General features: G+C 41.3%; 1 protein-coding gene across 2 annotated transcripts in view; it reads left to right on the top strand.

Moving 5' to 3' along the window:
• LOC126868180 (serine-rich adhesin for platelets) overlaps positions 1 to 24,691 on the top strand; it is a 60,440-nt gene that overhangs the window by 22,406 nt on the left and 13,343 nt on the right. Inside the window, exon 6 of one of the 2 annotated variants that reach the window (XM_050623384.1) lies at positions 17,504 to 17,578. The exons of the other annotated variant lie outside the window; for it this stretch is intronic. Coding sequence (XP_050479341.1) covers positions 17,504 to 17,578 — 75 coding nt within the window. The remainder of the gene's footprint in view (positions 1 to 17,503; positions 17,579 to 24,691) is intronic. 2 annotated transcript variants of the gene reach the window in all.

Below are 24,691 nucleotides of genomic sequence, written 5' to 3'. Positions count from 1 at the left end.
ATCTCTAAATATCGTAGTTACGCACGTGTTTCGTATGCTTGCAAGGATGCGCATGAACATTTGAAGCATATAGAAGCAACGTTCGAACCATGCGTGGATCAAGTTCGGTCGTGCGTTGCACGAAGCAATTCGTGTAAATTTTCGGTCAAAGAAATAAGCTTTACAGCGAAGGCGATTCTTTGGAATGGAAACGAGGCAGGAAACATCCCTTTACAGTTATACTCTTTCGACTGGAAATCGTGGTTCGACTGACTTATCGTCGACGTGGCAGTAACTCGGCCTCTGCACTCCGGGCGCTAAAACGTAGCCGCGAGAACGAGCACCAGCTCATCCACTGACGACGTTCGCAATCCTGCACGTGTATACCGTACAAGTACGATCCTGGAGCAATCAGTCGGAATTTTTCTCCGGTTCGGAATGTTCTCCGCTTATAGCGGCGACATTGCACGAACGCCTGTTAGACACCGGGAAAAGATCGGTTTCTTTCGCGAGGACGACGAGTTATCGTCGATAACCTTCGATTCGGTCGCCTCGGAACGCTTTATCGCTGAAAAAGTTGCCTCATTGCTCGAGACTCTGAGCAACAGAATCGCGACTTAAGACGACTGCTCACTATCGAACGTGTTCGCGAACGGTGCTCGCGATATGTTCGCAAACATTTTAACTCGAAGGTTTAAGGTTTAACATAATCACGAAGGTTTCAGTATAGGTTCAGTATAGTTCAGTATGATTCTTTCAAGTACAAAAAGTACGAAGGGTAGCCGAAATAAAAATTAAATTGTTATTATCGCTACTGTTCGAAAAATTGGGATCACTTACTTTAACCGAGAAGAGGACGTGGATTTTTTGATGAAAAGACAAGCGAAAGAATTTTCAATTTTCATGAACCGTGAATATTAGAAACAATCTATAATTTCTCAGCACGAACGCGTTCGCGGGCAGATAGCGCGACCACGAACAGACGTAGAACTGTTACGAACTGTTCGCAAATACCTTGTGAGGATGTACCTTAATAGAAACCGATCGTGTGGTTGTTCGCGCGTTCGATCTGACCTCCGATAAGCCGCGAACGAACTGATATTTATTTCACGCTTATAACAGCTCTGTTTGTTATCTCGGAAACGGAGATTATACGATGGGATATTGCAAAGATCCCGTTGGACTCGGTGTGCTGGCTCTAATTGGAAGGACTGCTTCGGCCCTCGGGGGCGCACGAGGAATTCGTGCAGAGGCCGTGCAGATTCTCGCATTCCACACCGATACCAGAGAGAGGTCCGGCTTCTTCTCTCTTTCTCACTCTCCTCCCCTCTCTCTTTCTGCATTTATAGAGCTGCTCGCGCCAAGTTTGAACTCGCGAGACCCTTCCATGCTCCCCCGTTCGCGAAACGGAAGAAGCTCGACCGGTTTCTTTTTTGTCGCGTCCGCGCTCGCTCTCTCGCGCACGTCTTCTAGAACGCGACCACCGTGTGGACTCCGGTCGCCTGCTCGCCTCCAAAGAATTTACTATGTACCAAGCGGTAGTCACCGATTCCTAGCTGATAGCGTTGGGAATGATACCACAGGTACCACACCGATACCTATCGAGACTACCTTGCGAATTTCTTACAGTGGTTCAGTGGAAAGTATTTGGACACTCAACGTGGAAAACTTCGATGTGCGTACATTCTACCATGCGTGTTATACGTGTAAAATATTTTGAAATTTCATTGACAATGAAACACGACTGCCATTACTGTCGTGGTATAATTTGAAAGCAATCGGAAAATGTCTCTTTGAATATTTAGACTTATTAATACAACGAATAATTACACTGTTTAAATACTTCTGTGATTTCCGTCAAATATATATTTGTACTAAATACCTTATAAATTTCAGATATATTAGACCAATATGATCATTCACATATAGTATATCCATAAAAAGTATCTACAAGTATACGAACTCCTTCGTAAGCAATTGTCATATCGTACTAAAGACGATGGTATTAGCGTAGACTAGCTTTCCTTGTAAATTTGAAAAAATTACGATCCTTTACTTGATCGATTCTTATAAAACACGACTCTCAAGTCCTATCGCTGCTAACTGAACATCCGGCTGCATATCGAGCGGAACGGTGTCATGGGAACTTTCGTTTTCAATGTTTTCTTCTTTGTGATCTTGTTTCATCGATCGTCCGTGACGGATTACGCGTCAAACAGCGTTGATCATAAGTGAATCGCAACTTTTCTCCTAGCGTGTTCTTCCGCCACGTACGCTCCGGTTTCCCACGCGCAGCTTTGCACAGTCAACATTCTTGCGCCAACTAATCAACCGCGCGTGACTATCCTTTGAGATGCCGCCGCCACTTGGAATTTTCCTTTTCAAAGTCAACTTTGACTTTGAACGACTAGCGAAATGCACTTCGTGGAACGACAAGATTTCGCGTATTTTCAATTCTAAAACTTCTTCTACGCGATAATTCTCACTGCAGAGATATTCGATTCCGTAGAGATAATATTTTTTCTCTTCAAAAAATGTTCATAATGGAACACCGTTTGTACGAACCTGTAGCGGAAAAGAACAGCTGAAATCAGTGTCTACTCGAATAGATGGATCCAATTCATAGGAGGCGAAACGTACGAAATTCATATAAATAGAGTTCTACTTTATTCGCTAGAGTATTTCGGCAATGGAAGACATCCAAAGCAGCCAATTCATATTCGCGAATCCGTTAACCAACGCGTTTCTGATTATTCTCTGTACAGTCGGCGGTCCCGTTCGACAGGTACAAAACTCTGGATACAATTTAAACGGTCGTACACATTGCGTGACAATGAGCCGGCTTTTACAAGCATGCATCTGTCATTTGCGTCACGTTCGTCATTGTCAGGGATATCGGAGCAACTAGCGCGTCGCGCATGCAAATGTATCCTGGCTAGCGGTAATTCGTACACGTTACGTGTTACCACATAACGTGAAAACTCAATCGTGGTCGGTTTCTCTCGTAACCTTGCGCTCTGGAAACACGCTCGTACGACAAAGAGGAACACGAATAAGCACTTTGCGTTTCCTTTCCAAACACATAAAATAACATCGATGATAAAACAAGGCCAAAGAAGATTTCATGTGTTCGTAAAATAAATATCTTGTAAATTGGATCGTAAAACGTTAGCTGAAACGAGTGAGCGTATACGGCTATGGATACAGAGAATGTGGATTCTGCAGAATTGTTCTCCATGTATCAAATACATATGTATCTGAAGACCGAAATACATATATTCGCAGAAATCTATTAACATTTAATATGTTTACTGAAGATTTGATTGTTCTAACATATTCGTTGAAACGACAGTTCATCGGAGCACGTTGCTACTGTAACCATAGCCTAACAAGATATAATTACACGTAATAGGTGTAAATTTATGGTACGAGCGAACTCAAGGGAAATCCTATCACTCAAAATACGACAAAAATCAGGAATAACAGGAACATCCTCTCGTTAAATATTTTCTTTCTTTGAAGATATTTTGTTCGTAATAAGAACGTGGATAAGAATACAAAAAGAACAGTAAAGTTGTATTAAATACTAAGATCAAATATTTAAAAATTATTTATATGTCAGTAATGTTCATTTAGAATATGAGAAGAGCAAAATTAACGAGTAAAAAAAATACAGGGAATGTCAAATATTTCAATATGTCTATGGGACATTTTAACTAAAAAGGGTAGTATGTTTAAGTGCCTTGCAATCAGCCTCAATTTCAGGCGCTACCTCGAGCCCAAATGGCCCGAACTCGAACTCGAAGGAAATTCGAGCCCTCAAAGGCCAGCTAACTTCTTTTTTACCGGCCACTCGACTCCAGTCGCCTTATGGCGAAACACTTGTCAGTGGCGCTCAAATCCACCCGAGGGCGCTTCTTACCCCCACCATTTCGCGTCGTTATCCGCTTCCCAAATCGAGCGGATTCTTTTTAGGTGGTGACCCCGAGATTCGAAGAATCCGCGCGACCGAGGGAAACGACGTGACGCAAGAAACCGAGAAGTCCTCGTGGCCCCGGGGACGATCGATGGAATCGTGAACGCGGACGAGATCTTGTCCGGACAAGGTCGCTCGTTCCCGCTCGCTAATTACAACCGAGATGTTTCGATGAAAGTTACGTGGCGAACTTGCTCCGCAACCAACGGAAACGAGACGCTTTTTATCCGTAGAATTCTTCAGTGTTCTTAGAAAGCTTGCAGAATTACGTCGGAGAATATAATGTTGAAGAAGATAATATATATATTAATTACATTGAAATATATTTATGTTCATAAACAAAAAATAATTCCAGTTAAGCTATCAGAAATACTTGTATCCACTTATATGGTCGCTAGCATCACTGTCTTTGTTAAGGTACATAATTGTATATATCAAAAGGGGTTCTGAGACCCTTGCCTCATAATATCGTCATAGAGATTACGATTCGACTAAGATAATTTATATTTGTAAAGAAATTTTGTTTTAACTTCAACTATAGTTTCGATTCTTCAAACTATTTTGCATGAAACATTGTTCCCCCAATGAACAGCTAACGATTGTATAAGTAGCTGCTGTATAGAAAAGAACAATTCGATATGTATATAGAATAATGATCAAGTATTCGCATATTTCGAAACAAGCACATGCTAATCGACATTGGCGAAGACATCGGCAACTTTCCGAAACGCAGTTGCAAGACGATTCTATTCAATCCTAGCGTCATGAAACATTTATGAAGCGCGCACATCGACAACCTGAAATTATAACTCGAGACGCATGCAACATTAAAGTATTACATATACGTACATACCTGTGAAACATTTCACGTCGCAATGCCAACCAGGTAACAAACGGTGTGCATGTATGTAGGTCCTCGAAATTCCTTGTTCCCGTGGTCAAGAATCGCAGACGTTGAATAATACATTATCGATAGCGTCTTTCGTAGAAGAACCTTGTATAATATCATTCTTTCGAAACCTCGACATTCCTGTCAAACTTCGTGAAATCCACCTTGCTCTTTTAGGTTAAACGACCATACTCGCTAAGCCATAACAATACACAATACACGTAATGTAACTTATGTCACGTCAGAGTGAAATTTGCAAAAGATAACCAAGACAAAACGTCAACTCGAATGTTGACATCGTGGCGCTGCCTGTCCTCCGGATTTAGTAAGGTTAAACGATCGTACCTTTTGGAAAGAGTGACATTGTAGATAAAACGTAGGATAAGAGAAATCGCGGGAAAATCTACAAACGAGAATCGCTTTGAAACTTTAACCGACTCGTCAACGTCGCGTCAAGGCTGGTTCCTCGAGTTTGGTAAGGTTAAACGGTCATTCCCTTGAAAACCGCGACACGATCGAGATCAGACTCTCGATAAGAGATCTTGCGTTCCATCGCGAAGAGGAAGACGCCATGGGTCACGCGCGATCAACGAACGAACACGCAGATACAAGGTCGAAAGGATCGTGTAACTTGAATTACCTTTTTTCGACTGCGCGAACCGCGGCATTGTGCGTGCACGGCGCGGCGGCACTCGTTCAGCCATCGAAATGAGTTATCGACGTTCGATCTTGCACTCGCTGGTGGACAATAACGCACCGTGAAGAAAAGAGTCGCCGCTTTTTTCCATGGTACACGCAGAAGGAACACGTTCTCTAAATCGATTCGATACGCTTCTAACCTGTGCCAGGTATCACGCGTCCAGCTGCACTGGCAATAATTGTTTCGCGCAATCGATATATCGCAGCGAATCGATATCCGCGGCGCATCTGCGATGCGTCTCGTGCGACCTAACGTCTTATTGGTCACTCGATGCGCTCCAATATCGTTGTTCAAATTTGAATATCTTTGGTGACCATTTCTTTTATGTATGAAGGAATTTCTGTATTGATGCTTAGCATTGACAGTGTCACAACTCAAAAAATGTCAAATTTGCTGTTATCGAATAAAAGTCTTGTATTATGTTTTTACTTTTATCATGTAAAACGGCATACTTGTAATTCCAGCAGTTTTGCGTCAAAGGTAGTTATGCCGCTGTCAACCAAGCCTTAGTTTTACAACAACTGTTAGCTCGTTTTTGTTTTGTGACGCGAAAAGTGGAAGGTTGTACTGCTTTCGCGAATATCGGCATATCTTGTGTTAAGTCAGCCTTATAATATCTTCGAAATGACGTACGAAGATTTCTTTGTAAATTTTTAAAAACATTCCTTCTAGAATTTACATTTTTTGAGTGTATGCCACTGTCAATGCCAAGTAGCGATATAAGAAGATACAAATATAAACTACATAGTACTAAAAGTTATAAGTAAACTGCAATTTTACGTATTACCTATAATCCGTGCATGTTTACATTTTCAAATTTTCTGTAAATCCGTAAAAGTTCGCAGCCCACTTACGACCAAAGTGCCGAAACGACTCCAATTACAAAATCCGCGATATATTTACACCCATCACTGTATTATAAATTTTTTAGAAGTTTTTCCTATAACCACAAAACCACGCTACACATATAAAACAAAAGATCGTACAAAGCAACTAACAGTATAGTTTAAATATAACTGTTTAGTTGTGCCCAAACTTTTTTAGTTATGTTGGAAGCATTGCAAATGCTATTTAAACAATACAAATACAAATATATTAAACAAACAATTAATTTTGAACAGCAACGTTGAAAAGGAACGTTACAATTATTTTATACAAGATACGTATTTATTTTTCTAGCATGTTTTTAATAAGTAGGAATACAAGTATTTCTGTTTTAGAATAGATTTATACAGTGAATTATAAATGAAACAGATTTACACGGCAAGAAGGGATCCGTTCCGAAATAGAATCGGTTCGAGACCACTTCTGGTAAAACTTCCTGGATTCTCGACGGCAGATCTCGGCCGACTCCGTTACCGAGATTCGTCCAAAAATCCTTGCAACTTCCAAGATCGAAAGAGTGATTTATATGCATGCGCACGTTTACGATCCTATCGAGTTAACTCGAAGGTAACCTATCAAGAGTAAAGGTACTCACAGTCTCTCCGTGAGACCAGTAAGGAAGCCTCGTCATTGGTGGAAAGGGATGCCCAGCGATGTCCCAGGCAGAGGCAGAAAGGCGTTCGCCAGTCTCTTCTCGACGCTCCGAGTCAAAACGTTGCGAAGGCCTTCGTCCGGTTTGCCTTGCGAATTTGAACGTCAAACACTTGTCAAAATATTTTTCAACAAATTTCGCGTCCAACGCGTCATCCACGTCCGCCTATTTCCGTGCTTTTCTTTGTTATTGTTTCTTACTTGTTTGTATTCGTTGATTATTGTGTTTTTCAATAATTTATCATTTTCCGTGGATAGTCGAGAAAGATTAACGAATGAACAATCCGTCGGGTTACAAATATCTATACTAGTGAAACTTCATCAGTTTTTCAAGTCTAAGATCTTCGAAACTGTAAACAGATTATACTCTATTCGATGTATATAAGCGGAAAATATTGACACGAATAAACGACTATTGTGAGAAGTTGACACTGCGTATGAATCACGAAGACGGAAATCATAGTTAAATCGTGACTACAAACTTCTTTGTCTTGTACGTAACAGTCGATTTACAAAGTGTTTGATTCCTCGACGGGAGTTAGTGCTGTCCTCCGAAAATCGTGAACAAGCCCAAGAGATATTAAAAGCGACTGGATCCAGGAGATCGTGTTACTCTTCAACCAACCACAGTTAGCAAATGTTCCACGGGAACCGCTCGATTCGTGACTGAAAAGGTATTTAAATATTTACTTCCTTGGCTCCTCGATTTCCTCGTATTTATTCAACTGGTACGTTGGAAGTACTTGGCGCGAATTGCGTTAGTAACTCACATCCCGGTGCTAATAACACACGACAAGAGTTCGCCGCAGAGGTTCGTTTCGTTCCGACTGATCGAATAAAGGCTATTATTTGTATGGGAGAAATATTTCTTCAAACATCTTTTGATTGATCGACCAATCAATTGAAAAAATATTTCTTCAAACATCTAAGCCAATAAAATATACGAGACAGGTCTACGCTACTTATATTAATTGCGTGATCGCGAAACAATTTGACCTCGAAGCTGGCAAAAAAGTACGATCGAACAGCTGCTGATGTCGTTAATTTCCAGTAATGAATTAGAACGTAAAAAACATCTCGAAGTCTGGCGTTTCGCATAATCGGATGAATCATTGACTATCGAATAATTCGAAACTGAGTCACGAACTGATCGCGTCATCGCAGTACCATACTAAATAAAACACCGTTAAGGAGAAAACCGCTTTCAAGTTACCCGGATACGGAGCAATTAGCAGACTCAAAAATTACGATTCTGTATTTGATGACGAGAGAACGCTTTCAGCGGCAGGATGTGGGACATTAGAGAGGCGCGCAGTGTGCAGCATCGCGAGTAAAAAAAGATTCCTCCCCTGGACCGGGTGCTTCCATCCAGATCGACGAAAAAGCTCGCCTTGAAACGAAAAAGGGGACCGCTATATTGCTACAAATACTGTTCCAACTATAAATTGTAGGAATGTAGCATGAGGTAGACAGAATTTTACCTCTTAAATATAAAACAAGGCAGTGCAAACTATATTTAACAATGAAATAGAAGTAGTAGAATGACAATTTGATTCCATAATAATTCTTACTCAGGATGATTCAATTCTTTCCGACTCTGTTCCTCTGAATTCTAATTATTATTCTAAATTCTTTGGTGATTCACACAGAATTCTCTCGATTCTTATTGCACTGTTAAATCTACTGCATTCTTTGGATCATTCTCGACTGAGTCGTACCTTTCTATTAATAGAAAATTTCTTAAATTTGAGAAAAATACGAAATAATCGTTATTGATACGCGCTTGATTTCTAGCTTCAACTGTATGCTCGTGATTTTTTTTAAACATTCAAAGTGTTCTTGGCAACAAGATCAACCACTTGCGTCCGAAATCCCAATTGTGTTGACATTATTTTTTCAGCATCGTACGAGTGTTGTAAATAATCGAATGAAATAAATTATAAACAACACTTTATCGTTTTCAACAACATTCTCGCGTAATCAATTTATGTAAACATTATACTTGAACGTTCCGTTTTGAAAGTAATAAAACATCAAACGTAAAAATGATATAATGATAACAGCTCAAACGATCGGCTACTATCTTAATTTGTTCGATAACAAATTGATGAAACATTTCATTCGACAAGGAAATTGATCAATTTTTTAATTACAGTCCACGGTACGGTTCAAAAACTGAATTCCTCTTCGTGATCACTTTTTCGAGCAATCGTGCATAATCGTTCAAACGATTGTTCCAGAAATATTAACACATTGATTGCGTAGATTATAAAATTAAGAAAGCAATCGTAGATGATAATTTAACAATCGATAATTTGTTCTCATGAAATTGATTTTTTATTGAATAGAAACGTTAAAATTCTATGCGCGAAGGGTTAAGAATCTTTCACACAACACACATTCCTGCTACGTGCAACTAAATTTCCACATGGCACCATGCACATGCATACCAAATCTCCATGTACAATCTCCGAATCGTTTCTCACCTGCTATTAATAGCATAAACATTCATTCACAGTTCTCCACATCATTCGATGTTATTCACGCTGAGTTATTCTCGAGTCGATCGATCTTTGTGTTTGCATCCTATTCACAAATCGTTCAGCGAGATAAAAGAAAATAATAATTCGAACGGATGGACGTACGAGTCTTTGGACAGCAAAATCGGCTCAAATTTTTCTTAAGCGGATTTACCAAAGGATGTGGTTACAAAAATTCAATTTGTCTCCCGCACTGACCTCGAAGCTGCACTTTCACTCGCCACCCACAGAAAATCGCAACAGCTGTCGCCCGTTTACTCGATCGTCCGCTCGCTCGCTCATGCACAGGATATTTTTCGAATTTCAAAGGTAGACCATGCCAAGGGCTTCGGCCGCTGGCAGCTGACACTGCAGATGGGGTACACCTGCCTCAAACTATTTACCGTCTCATTTCGTTGCTGTTTGCCCGAGAAGCCAGGCGCACACTTGATTACAACTTCGTTAAAGTCCCTATCTCCGTCACTGATTTTTCTCATTTAACTCTCAATTGTTATCACGGATGAAATATTACTGCATGCTAATTTTATTCCAATATTATCATCTTGCACGAATATCATCGCAATGTTATTTATAACCACTGCAGACAATAACTTCTTTGTACTTCATTCAATATCGAATATAACGAGAAACTATAATATAGCATCCCAACCGATTAAGAAAGCTCGTCTTCAAGCTCGACATTTTCATCGTACCCTGATAAATAATTTACATTCAAAGTACAATGTGTTGTAAAAAATTACTGATCTCTCCTTCTTTTGGAGATATTCTCTCCTTTATCTTATGTTTCCCAAGATCATTCCGATCCAACCGCTTATTTTGTTTCCACGTATCAACAAGAAAACATCGTAATCTCGTTAAAATCCGTGATGAGGTATTTTCCTCTGCAAGTTAATTCAAACTATGATACAAACGAATGGCGCGATAAAGGAAATATCTAAGAATATCTTTCTAAAGAATACCATAACGTTGTAGAAACGCTATTTCTAATATTAGAAATATTATCCGCTACTATAAACACGCTACATATCGATGCATGACTCGAGACTTCTGCACACTACTGTACCTATACATACGTAAACCGAAAACAAGTTCGGCGGCACTGCTTTTGAGTTGACCAGCAAGTGGCATCATCCTGTAGAATTCGCGACGTGGAACGCACAATTAGTTCATTCATCGAATACATCTCCGGCATAGTGCATGTGTATATGGTCTTGTACGAGCATATTAAATTTCCGTACGACACGCGGCGATGTGTTGATCGGAGGCGAGGTTGGTCGGTCGGTCGGTCGGTCGGTCGGTTTATCGGGTAGGCGCCAACTACTCGTTGCTCGCTGTAACTCGCGAGATACACTCTGTTAGCCGCGCGAACGATCATGAGAGCGTTTATTATTTCAGCAGGGTCATAGGGGCTGGGTGTATCGCGTGCACGCGCACACCCGTTCAAACCGCTGCAATTCTCCACGATTACCTCGGGGCGAGAATAGATTCGACCGTGGATTTCGGAAGCGTTAACGATACACCTGCAACGCGATAATTTCTATCGTGATTGATGCTACGTGCCATTCCGTCTATTGTAAAGCGTGTCTATCGTCGTTGAATCAATATTGGTTACACGTTTAGGAGCGTACAACAACAAACGAGCTTAATTGAGCGATTGTCCGTCTGGGATCGGAAATCGTAACCCTGATCGAATCACGCGTCACGTGTATCCAAGCTTTGCGTTTGAAGATTACGGGCCAAGAGTATAAATCACATTATGTAGCTATTTTGCACAGAGAAGTAGTTCTACAATTGGTCGTGCGAATTATGGACTCGAGCATATTCGAAGTTACGTTATTTCAAATATCATTTTCAATAACATAATATTCGATATTACAATTAATTCTAGATCCGTAAATAATTTCTGTGAAAATAGAAAAATCATTTAAAATGATACGATGTGTTTATCTTTTGAGATAATCAACAATTATAATGACATTTACGAATATCGTACTGCTTCTTCCTCTTGCATCATATTTGCTATTATTTCTTTCGTCAAAATTCCCTGACTAATCATAAACCGATGTTAAAATCAAAAGAAATCTAAATAATTAGAATAAATGAAAAAATAAATATTTACCATTTTTTTCGCCTACGATCCTCGTTTGAGCATGGAATGGCTATCACTGAAACGTTCCGATCCACGAACGTCAGTTCAGTTCGGGTGAAAGCTGCGAAAGAACGTTTCAATTTCTATCGATCATGACGCAAATAATAAATCGAACGTGTCATATCATCGTACGATCGATAGATCAAAGTTCAAAGCATCAAACTTGGAAAAGTTAGTACGACGCAACGTGAAAACGGCTGAAACATAAAAAATTATCTGGTTACGTCATATCGCAATTAAGATTACTTCTTGCAATCTACTTTCGATGATTGCAACGCGTGGTTGATTTCTATCGTGGAACAATATAACCGATCCTGTGCGATGGCTCGCGCGTGGCTCTGGCTCGCTTTAAGGATTATCTAATCGTTGATGTGTCTTTCAATCATTCGATTCTGTAATTGGCCAGGTAATAGCCGGTTGCTCTGGCCATTTAATTGAATTCATACTAATTAATGACGAGTTAATAATTACAAGAACGCTCGTGTTGCTTCGTGACCGTGTTACGGGCCGGTGATTTCACCGTACAACGAACTACATCATGAGAATTACGCCGGCTCGTAATACACGCTTTTACCAGAATAGAATACCCAACGCAAACTCCAGCACACGCCTCTGCCACTCTGCCGTTCACAAACCTATCGTAAACGAGTTTACGATTAAAGAATCCCACGCGACGTCTGCATTAACGCGCGTTTAACTTAGGCTCAACCAGCCGGAAAGTTATGTCGCGAATTTCGACTGGAGTTCTGGGAACAAGGGGAAATAAGCGACGGGGTAACAGGTATCTCCCTGTAAGCCCTCGCACCGCTCTTAACTGCAAACAAGCTTGTGGGAGTGGGCACGTTTGTTATCGAAGCTGTTTGCACTGTACCGATGTTCCAACAGTATCGACCCACGCGGCGAGTAACGTACTTCCGGTCAGCCGCTCCTTCGCCTCATCGAATTTCTTTCCACTGTCTTCCGCTAAGAAATTTCAGATATCAAACAAGTTTTTGACGCACCAAGATCGCAGAAAAAAATAGACGATTATACGATAAGATAGAAGAATTTTAATATCATATAAATCGAAGCAATCTTATCCGAGTATGGTAAGCAGGCAATCGTAATAATTATTATCGTGATAATAAAGTTAGCAGAATAATAAAATTTAGTCGAGTTACATCCTCGTGTATCTTATCCGCCAAATTCTTCTCTCCAGCAGCTTCCCTTCCGTCGTAAGAATCCATCCCTTAAGGCTACACGTGAGTCTGCTTAAGAGATCCTCACGAGTCTCGTGATACACCGATTTAAGCTACTTTGATTTCACTGGGCGGCGTACAGTGGGGCGTTGATACTTAGCGGCGCCCGAGTTCCTCTCTCTTGTAACGTGCCGGTCCTCCACGATGCGCTTTTCAGCGGCAGCCAGCAATTTGCCGTAATTATTATGTTTATCTTTCTCATTCACTTAACTCGATGCACGGAGACCGGTCCATCTGGTTGCATTCGATTTTTACCGAAACGATTTCGTCCCGGCGTCGTAGCTGCAAAGACTGACATCGCCACGCGTCGACCATTACGTTTCAGAGGCGGTACGGACGATCCACTTTGTCAAACTCCATTTGCGTGATTCCTTTCCTTCCCGTTTCAGTCAGCCAGGCACGAAATCTTGTTCCGACAATCGGTCGAAGCAAATTATCGAGTTTCGTATAGGAACAAGACGAGGTGGTGCTTTGGCAAACCTGAAATGAACAAAATTGCGAGGTACAGCAGATGTTCGACCAGAATGCTAGCTGTACGAGTGACGTCCAATTTTTACGCGCTGCAGACCACACAGCCACGCGTTCAGCGTTATTACGTCTTTGAAAGGCCGACCCCGATGATCCACTTTGTCAAACTCAATTTGCGCGATTCCCCTGCCACGACACAGAGAGTTCTCGCTACACTCGACAATTTGCGGGGTTCAACGCAGGCAACCGTGTGGTTCGTGACAGCGATGGGGAAATGTGGTCGGAACGTCGTGACACCTTCGAGGAATGGGAAGAAACGACGTTAAAACTGTATCTACCCTCCACGTGGGTTTCTATGATGAAAGTCGACGTCGCAAGATGGAGAAAGGAATCGTAAGATTACTCGATACCAAAGATAACACTAAAAGATTTCGATCGACCAATCAAAAATTCTCTAAAATTCCCAATGGTCCTCTTACTATCGAAGGATTATACTGGGTTTTCATTAAATTTCTCAAGTTCGTGAAAAAAGCTATCGTTTGTACGCGCATCTCCGATGCGAATCCGCAAGAGAATTCTCGTCGTCGACATCGCGACGAGGAACGTCGTCCGTTTGTAAATCCGCTCGGCCTCCGCGAAGTTAGCTCGGACGGATTGTTCCGTGGAGCGGAGGTTCGTGGAAAAGTGTAAAGAACGTGAATAGGGAGGAGGATGGCGAACGAAAGAGCGCGAGAAAGGGAGGGGAAGGAATGAGAGTCGAGGATGAAGCGGAAGGGCAAGGAAGACAGAGAACGGTAGGAAAGGAGAAGAGGAAAAAGAGAAATAAGCAAAGCGGGAGAAACGGCAAGCGACAGAAGGAGAAGGGCAAAGAAGATTGGCGAGGAAGAGGTGGTTAAAGGAGGAGAGGAGGGTTCGAGAGAAGTAAGTAGAAGAGGAAAAAGCAGAGAAAGAAGAAGAAGAAGAAGAAGAAGTTAAGATGGTCCAGCGCGGGCAGCATCAGCATCGCAAGCCGGAGGTGATGACCTGCTCAAGGCCACCCGCTCCCAACTCTTAGACCGGAGAGGAGAACCACTCTTCTTATTTTTCGTTGCTCCCTTTTCTCTCTTTCCACTTCTCCCAACTCTCCCTCCTTCCTTCCGATTCTCTCTCGCTCACTCGCATTTCCCAGCCAACCTGTCCTCTTCCTGTTTACCGCTCCCGGACTGATTTGCTCTCTTTCTCTCTCCCTCTCTTTCTCGTTCCCTTTTTCCTGTTTGCTGGTTCGGTTCCCTCGGTCGGAACCCTTAATGTCAACTTCCCGCTGGGCCTTTCGTCGAGCTCCTCTTCCCGTTCGATCGCCATTGAAAAATGTCGTCTGAAAAATGCTCGTCTTAATCGTCGCCACACGATACACGCCACAGTGTACCGTAAAACGTAACGCTCCTGTATTTTATGATATAACCATGATAATCGAGTCTGGTAACTGTTCTTTCGAAATTTCAAAATGTTTTACATAACGCACGTAATATACGTATTCATAGAACGTGTCTACGAATGTTTGAATACTTCCGCGAGCTATGTACCACGTACAAGAGTATTTGCTGGTACTAGTACCTTGTAACTTGTGACTAGTAAAATTTCGCTAATAATATTAATTCAAGCGTACAAGAGGGCCTTGGAGTGGTAGAGGAATGAAAGAACGTAATATTCTCTTGCGGTCGCACGGCGCGATTGAAATTTTTGCAAATGCGCACGGATTACTTCCTCATCCTCGACTAAACTATCCGTAAAATTGAAACGGACATGGAATTTTAACGCTCGATTAAGCCACGCGTTCGTATTCGTCATAACGTCCAAGCTCGGATCGCGGCACCATCGTGAGTTTACGATTCACCGTAAGAACTCTTAAAGCAGACGATATCGCTCGCTTTAAATCTGCCGGCACCGCAAAAATATTCCTCGCCGTCGAAGAACGCGCGTCACCATCCGCTGCACTAGCGAAAATTCTTCGCCATCTATCCGACACCGCTCTCGCTATAATTCGATCAACCGTTTCTCGTTCGAAGTCTCAAGGACGGACGAAGGTATCCAGTTGTGCCTTCCGACTCCTTCCTTCCCGCTACTTGGCTTCGTAATTAAAATCCGCTGAAGCGTGCTTTTCTTTTTAAAAGAATTTCGTTTTAAACGGTAGAATTTTCTCTATTACAACCGCCGTTATTCGAATATTCTTTTCAAAGAAACCATTGGTTAAAGATATTAATTTGTTAAGTATTTTGATTACTCGTAATCGTTATTATGAAAATTGTTTTTGGTTAAAAATATATAATGACAAAATTATTTTTCTTTACCAGTAATCTAACGTTCCATTATTCCGACTTTTTTGCCATTCTGATAGCTCAAATATGAGAGAGCGTACCGAATAAGAAAATCGTAGACGGTTGAGAAAGATTCGGAAGCGAAGGATACCGTTCTGCATCGCATTCGGCACATTCCATCGTAGGGTTCTCGTCGAGAAACCTTGAAACGGACATCCTCGTTAATCGTGACTCGAAATCCATAGAAACTCCGGAGATCATTCGCTGCGATCTTGCAACAGAATCGTAATTTATCGAATCTATTTACGATATCAGCGGAAGATTACGGCGATTAAATTCACCTTCGTGTCGAATTGTTTCGAAACGAGAGCACCCGCCAATCTTTGAGATTAATTAATAGCGATCGAGTTCAAAGGTTTGTTGGCGTCGTGGGAGGGAAGTAGAGAGCCGGTGGACGTGCCGCGTCTCAAGATACGGATCTGCACGGGCAATGTTCATTAAGCGATCAAGGTCGCAGGGAACAAGAGTCCAGTCGAGTCCCCGTAGCCCGTATAATCTTCCGCGTATTCCGTTTATTGCTGAATGAGTGTAATGGTGTCCTGCATACGGAAATACGCTGCTACTCGACTCTACGGTCTACGTTAAACGGTCTCCACACGATGAGATTTATCTCGAGACATGACTCCATATGAGATCTCGCACGAGACGAGAGGTATCACGATACCTATTCATAATCGACAGCTTCGAAACAGCGAAATACCGTTTTAACATTTATGCGAAAAAAAATTGCAATTATGGATCACACGAGACACACGTGATAAACGCGCTTTCAATTTTTTAATTTCCGTGTTATTTGATGTCTGCTGAAGCACTCTAACGTAATTACATAGTTGCAAAGAGAACTCGTTAATTTCAAGGATTGTTATAAACAGCTGATTAATCTACGAGATTTCGATATTTTTCACTCACTATCTTTGAAGCGTGCAAGGAAAATATTCAGTGAAAAAACCTCTACGCATATGTTTAGGTTGGTCTCAAATATTACCAACACGAGCATGACAATTGCGTCTCGTTATAGTGCCACTGAAATTTCAAAATGTTTTACATAACACGCACGGTATACGCATAAAAATTTTCTGCGATAATTGTCGTAAATATTGAAACGACGTTACATAGTTTCAGAGCCGCTGTTTACGATAGTCGATCCATCTCGTGCGAGACCTAGAGGCATGCTTCGAGGTAAATCTCATCCTGTAGGTGCTGCTTCAGGGAAACAGACAGCTTGCTGGGTCTCTCTCTCTCTCTCTCTCTCTCTCTCTCTCTTTCTCTCTGCTTAGTACACGCACAGCGTAAGCAGCATAAGCTTCAACGCACAGTGGACACACATTGGACTCGTGTCGTACGCCTATTTGACTCGCCGTGTATCTGATGTTTAATAAACGACAGGTCAACTAGAGTGAACCGTGCAGCTGTGGCCACTAGCTGCTAGCTATTATGTACCTCGATTCATTATCACTGGTCTCTGTTTGTGTACGTTAAGTTTTTCGTTTCGTTACTGTCGCTCGGTAGTTTCTCTTAATTGAAACGTCATCCAACGATACCGAAGTGTTCGCAATCGCAGTTTGAAAAGCCGTGGAAACGCAGTCTGCGGCTCGAGTGTCGCTCGATAACGCGAGCCGCGTTTAAACTCTTTTGCAAATACCGCACTGATTTTCTCGTGTTTCCTGATTTCAGCGCGGAATGACGAGGTAGACAACGCGAATCGAAACGCAAACTCTCTCGAGGCCCCCGTTGAAAATCTCCAAGCAGGTAAGCGAACACACCTTACTCGTTTGCTATTAACTTATTGAACGAGGAACAATTAATTTACCATTCGAACTGCTAATCCTTTAAACGTAATATCAGGTTGTTCGAAAAGCTTGTAGCGTAGTATAAGAAAAAGTAATCCTTTCAGGATCGAATATCATTTAATCTACGAGAAAAACCTTCTTTATCGATTATCAATGATATGCTATAAAACGCTACGAAATAACATTTTGCGTTGTCACAACTTGGTCCTTAATGAGTCAAGGTATTATCCAGTTAACGAGAAAATTAGATGGCTCGAGATCCCACGAATCTTTCGAGTCATCCAAGCTGAAGCTCTTCCAGACATTCTTTCGCGGCATTCCTTTCTCAGAACCGCTTCTCCGGGTTTACGAAGAAGGCAAGGGGAATAAATTTTTACGGAACCCGCGGCGAGTATTTCTGAGCGGCATGACCAACAATCATTCCGCGAGGCGCAACAATGGTGCTAAGCCGCAAATGCTCGCCGGTTTACGACGCGATGGCCCGTCCTTCGGCCGGTGAAAGTCTGCAAGAATTCGCCCTCGATCGTGCCTGCGAACTTCACATTGAGATACGCTCGTGACGTGTCACGATCTGGTTCGGGACCGGTAATGAACGCCTCGTGTCGGCGTCCCAGGGCGAAAACGAACAACGTGGTCGAACTATCTTCTAGATTTTAGATGTCGGAGTCACGATTCTCATTCCCCGCATATTTCTCTGCTAGTTGGCGATTTCGTTCCACGGAATTCTGCCCGAGTATCTGCTCGACCGTGTTAACCTATTAAGAACCAAGAAGTGAAATCATTCGTAAAAGTTGGAAAAAACGCAACCTCGTTGGATGTGTCACTTGTTATTAGTTAATTATCGTAAAGCAACCTATTAGTTTATCAGAGTTAAAAACGTATTAGAACGACGTAGTGACTCGCGACAATTTGAAATATTTTTTAGAAAAATACATTGAAAATGACTGCAGCCGAAATAAATTTCTAAAATGCAAACTATTGACCAATCTATAGCCTGAACGATAGGAAATAATCAGTTTCGTTCAATCGATTGCATCTTCTATTAACGTCCCATAGATTTCTCTCGATAGAAATATTATCAGTTAAAATTACCATCGATAACTAGCGTACGACGATTACGAAAACGATTGGCACACTATTGTATTTGTTATAATTATATATTTTATTATATTTACATTATAATTAATTAGGTGTCGTGAAATGTAGAACGTACATTTCGCAATCACTGCAAACGATTGATTTGCTATTAACGAGCGACAAGCGAAGCGTCCAATAGTTGCTAAATATCTGTCGAATCGAAACGAATCACTGATTTCTAATTCCTTGACTGGCATCGATATTTTTCTGCTTCTATCAAAGCGTTAGTCACCGCGCTTTTCTCTACGTTCTCCGTTATCTGCTCTTCGATTCGCCACGGCTAAAGTGGAAAAAAACACTCGATAAGGGGTTATTGTTAATTTACCAGATAAAGGGAGAACAGCCTTGTACATTGCGAACTGACGTGACGCTGGTCGAACACCGAATCAGTCAGATAAAACATCGCGTGTCCAGCGGCCGTTACAAATTGATACTCTGATGTTTAGTTTCGACGTCGATCGATGCGGTATCATCGTAGGGACGCGACAATCTCGTAAGTAAGTAGATCGCCAACAGAAACTAGAACGCGAGCATCGAAATTTCCAGGAAAGTATGATAGAAGCGAGCGCAATTCCTGAGAAAACGCAACGAAGATATCGTTACATCTCTTAATTTCCGTGTACATTGTACATACGAGTGATTCACGCAAGTATTTCAACACTTATCATAGAAGTCTTTTATGTGTATGTTTATCCATCTATGACATAAGGATGTATTATATAATATCAAGCATTTTAAGATTCTGTCGATACCCCTTACATGTGTATATACAAGGTACAGGATATTTACTGCAAGCGTATATTTAATAAAAAGTAAACGTTGTAAATTTAGTCGTCTTAACGTTTGTTTAAACGTTTTTATGATTTCTACGAAATACGTACTTGTACCAAATATCTTTCAACTTCCTCGTAAGTTTTCATATTCGTTTGAAATTCTATCAATATACGCAATGGCGAAAAGTCGAGTCTCGTTACAAAATTAATGAAACTTGCAATGGTTTCGTATAACACGCGTATGATATATCCGTAAAAGATTGCTACAAGTGTTAAGGTACTTTCACGAATTACCGTATATCGGTAAAACGAAGAGGTGGATTCACTGAAAGAAACGAGGAAACGCGTACTGTATGAATCGGCGCGAATAAAAAGCTGCTATTGGCTGTCGGAGTACGTCGTATCGATATCGAGACACGTAAACTCGCTATTCGTTGCCCCGAACCACACCATTATTTTCATCAGTCAGCGTATTTTCTTTTTGAGCTATCGCCGACACACTAGTTTCCCTTTAAAAAAAAATAATTGGATAAGATTCTCGAGGTGTGATTCGTTTCCTACTCGTCTCGCGAGCCGCTCCCATGAACAAGAACGGACGAAGACCGCGTCATCGGTGTATCGAGGCACGTACGACATGTCGCTGACTTCAATGCCAATATTTCCGCATTCTGGAATCTTATTTCTCACTATGGGATATTTATCGCCTACCTGACGCGTTGATAAATCTTCCAGATACGATGGTACTACACATTTTTCTAACAACCTTTTGTACCACCTAGCAATTATTTAACGGTGAACTGCCATGCAGCCAATGAGAATGTCATAAATACGAGTATGAATCGTTAAAACTTGAGAAATAAATTTATTTCTAGCATTTTGTGATTTTTTGTAATATCAAAGTATTTTTTAATCTTCGTACCTAAAAGAATTATGGGAATATTTTACTGTAGAAAGCCAGACTTCCTTTGACATTTTTGTACAAAGAATCTCTACCTTCGTCGGTGTTCTGCACATATATTTAACTATATTCCTACAAATTTTAGAGACGAATAGCGACAATTGCTGGTAGTGTACAAAGCTTGGAACGTTTTCGCTTAAGGATAAAATCTTCTCACGACTTGCATCGTTCCTTTGCATTCGTTCAAATAAGCTCAATTACATTGACTTCGAGAATTCGAATGCAGACTTTTGCACGTATATTTCTACAACTTCGTCTTTCTCGAAGCTTTGCGCTGGAATATTCTCTTAAAACGTGGGTCGTCTGTATTTTACTGTCACTCACTACTTACTACGCTTCGTTCCTTCTTCCCCGACATGTCGTAAAAATTCTCGCCCGGTATCGAAATACGACTCGTTTAGAGCCAAAATGTTCCGTCGCAAAAGGTCGCTTCTCGTTGGCCCTTTGACCCGAGTGTCAACGCCAAGCGAGGGAAATAATGTGGGAACCATGCGATTGCGCGATCAATTGGGTGCTGGGCGTGTAAAATCGGAGTAACGGTGGCTGCTTTGTCTGCCACGAAACCAACCTTTGCGATTCATCGGCGAATCAGTGGAATCAATTTCGCTGTACGGACCGGCTAGCCCGATGGTGTTGATCGAAAGCTCTTGTTCGATCGAGGGAAAAGCATTCGATCGTTTGTATTTGAAATTGTCCACCTACGCACATACGTCACGTGGATTGGTTACTTTCCAAATTCGACATATTATTATATAGATATATGTGACGAACGAGTTATCTCATGCATAACGAACTATCGATAAACACGTCTTGTGTCGTTCGCACATTATCGCATGGTATTCGATGATACAACAAAACGAGTTGACAAACCGTTGCGAAGAGGATTTGGTTACTTACGCGTGGTAGTTGAACCGATTGGAAACCAAGCCACGTTGAAAGGCCGCGCTACCAGCGGAAAGTAAATTCAGTAGAAAATGGATGGACGGTAGGAAGAATTTCGCAAACCGTTTTCTCATAGAGGCTCGCCGTAAAGGGAAGTTTCATTGGTAACAAAAGGCCACGTTCGCTCGTTCGAGCCAGTAGGCGCTATAAAATTAAAGGCACTAAGGAAATCCTTCGGTGATCATCTGCCGGCAGGAAAGAAACGGAAATTGAACGTTTGACGAGTGCAGCCGGTTGACTCGAGTGGCCTGAAAGTAACGCGAACTTCGTTTCGCATTTTAAAGGATTCTTTTCTTGTTCGTGGTCGTGACGTCGCGTGCACGCCCGTAAAATTCGAAGGGAAAAGTCAGATAGACCGTGCGATTCGTGATGTAACGCGTGAATCAGAGTGTGAGATTCGTAGGCCAAAAAGGATTTCATAACGCGGCTTAGCGAGATCCGGCCTCCCTTATCGAATATTCTTTAGCCGCGTGATTTAACGAGCGACGTTTTACCACCGTGTATTAAGTGCAGATAACGTAACCACTTCTCTTCTGTTTTTAAACCTCCTTTACTCGAGCCTCTCGAAAGCTGAACTGATTAAAACTTCGGTTTTTAACTTCGGTTAACGAAGACGACCACTCGTCCATGTGCCGGAACTCGCTACGAGTTCAACGAGCGATGTATTAGGTCGCCCGAAAAGTTTCTTTCGTTTTACAAGGAAATAACGGATGCACGACATTTTCCGTTTTATATTATTTTATCGAATTACGTATGATCCATTTTGTTCTATCAAAATAAAGATTACAACGTTCGACAGATTAGATTTCGTGTTTGTATAAACATGTGTCGTTGTAAAAGACGCGTCTGTAAAAGAAAGACACTTTCCGGACAACCCAACACTTCTGTCCATAAGTCAATTTAAGCTTACGACTAAATTTTAAACGTAATTTGTAGCAAGATATAGGTCCGTAATACTTAATAATACTCTTAGACGCATACTTATTACAGTTGACAAATTAGTTTTCCTCGTAGTACTCGCCGGTAATAATTTCATTTTGTAATTACAATTGATCCATTTGTCCATCTATATCTCTGCTCTGTATATGCATATGCTCTTTTCATTAGTAACGCCACTGTAATTGAAATAATCCTTCGGTCTTGTTTATCGAAGTTCTCGATCGTCATTGATCGGCTGTCGCGACATGAACGACGCGTACGAAGAAACGATGAATAAAAACCAACGATTTATTCACCGTCTGTTTCGATATGTTACAACTTGTCTTAGTACTCAATGAATTTCTTTCAACAGGAACCACGTCGATTACAATTACGCTCGATAGCTGGTATAAACGGGTCTGTTTAGCTGGCAACAGGCGAAACGTATGCGCCAGACGTGGCCGAGGTCACTCTCAGATCTGCAACGTGATATTAACCCTTCAACGCGGTTCGACGTATAAAGTTGCGTCCTACTTTTCTACGCCTAAGTATCCGGAGAAGACAATCGGGTTTTTCGATGTACAAATCACCGGACAGAAACCGGATAATAGGTCGAAATCGTTATGCAATTAAGGACACACGACTGACTCCTTCCACGATCGTATTCGAGCCCGTATTTAGTCGCGTCAAGCTTCTCGTTCAAGAGCCTTTTAACGATCGAACGGTTCTCGATGCGCAAACATAATGATCGTTCTTTCAACGGAGATTAAAATATCGCAACGCGTTAAACAAACACTCGATCCACGAAACGCGATGATTTATTGCTTGCCAAGCAAAGCGTACGTATATACTATTCGAATGACTCATTTCCATTTCGCAAATAAAAAGATCACGGCGTACTGCGCGAATTGATTTGACAGCGACTCATAAAAGTATTCGAATACTTATGGAAGTCTTTCACGGATATATCGTGTGTATCGTGGAAACCGTTTTTAGAATTCATTAGCATCGTAGGAATATTTGACTATTCGACTAATTATATTGATAATGTTTGAAGCTGAAACTGAAAACCTATAGAGAAGCTACAAGATATTTATATTTAACGCACGTGTACATCTCGCAGGGATCAAGGTACTCAAGGACAATCAATTATGGATTATAGCAACGAACCACGATATTTAATGAAACTATTCTTAACGCTAATTGTACGTTTAAGACGGCTGTTCGTGCTATATACTGGCCTTTTGTCAAATGTATATACGTTTACGGTAATTATCTTGTAAATTTTATATACATTCCTGTTTGAAACTGTTGAGACATCTTTAAATACCTGCGCGAGACAGCGTTGGTAAACGACAAAGAAAACATTGGACAGAGAAAATAAACGTAAACATCGAAGTTTAGTCTGTCTGAAAAACGATCAATCATTTCATCGCGATGACGCCGATCGACGCAACAAAAGGACGTCATTGCGCAAGATAAAAAATAACAATTAATAATCTACGTGCAAGGTTCTATACTTTCGAGATATCATAACATTAACCGCGATTCGAATCTTTGGACGTCAAGGACGAACGACTTTTAGTCTCCGTGACATAACTCTGTCACTTTTATCTCCTGTCTAACAGTGCCCATTTTGGAAAGAAAATATTGCCCGACTCGTTGCGACAAACGTAATTGACGTGCATAATGACGTAATTTACGGTTGCGATCGGTGTAACCGCGGTTATCTGGGTGCGCCAGAAAAATCATCTAAGCATGGAACGATAAACGTTCTTTCCTTCGACTCGCGATATTCGTGTCCCAGATCACTTTCGTCAGTTCTCAAGCTGTGGCAAAATTGAGAGAAAATGAAAAAGAAAAAAAAAAGTCGAAAGGCTCGTGATAAAAACGATCCTTGGTCCTTCAGAAAAGCCAAAGGGCTTTTCCCTTTCCACGTATTCGTAACGTATTCGTAATCATATCGCGGAAGAACTATATTCAATTAGATCACGAAATCGCGAACTTCGTTTCGACAGAGGTCTTTATACGATCGGTCAATCTGTCATTCGATGATACGTACATGATTTTTATTCAACTTGCAACGTTAAGGTGTTCGGAAAATTATTGCTATAGATACATCTGTTTATAACGGTATTATCGAATTATCTTAATTAATCTTTTAATACATCGAAACGCCTCGGACACGGTGGTGAATATCAATAAAAGACACCGTAAATCAAGATATAGATCAGTTTTTGTAATATCAATTTCGCCATGTTCCAAGTCCAACTTCACGCTACTATACGTGTAGAATGCGTCATTATCTAAAAAGTGGAAAAATGATCGGGAGTCGTTTTCGTTA

Source organism: Bombus huntii, chromosome 8 (assembly GCF_024542735.1).
Source record: "Bombus huntii isolate Logan2020A chromosome 8, iyBomHunt1.1, whole genome shotgun sequence".
NCBI lineage: Eukaryota > Metazoa > Arthropoda > Insecta > Hymenoptera > Apidae > Bombus > Bombus huntii.
The sequence above is the reverse complement of the archived record's forward strand: the minus strand, read 5'-3'. Positions and strand labels throughout refer to the sequence as shown.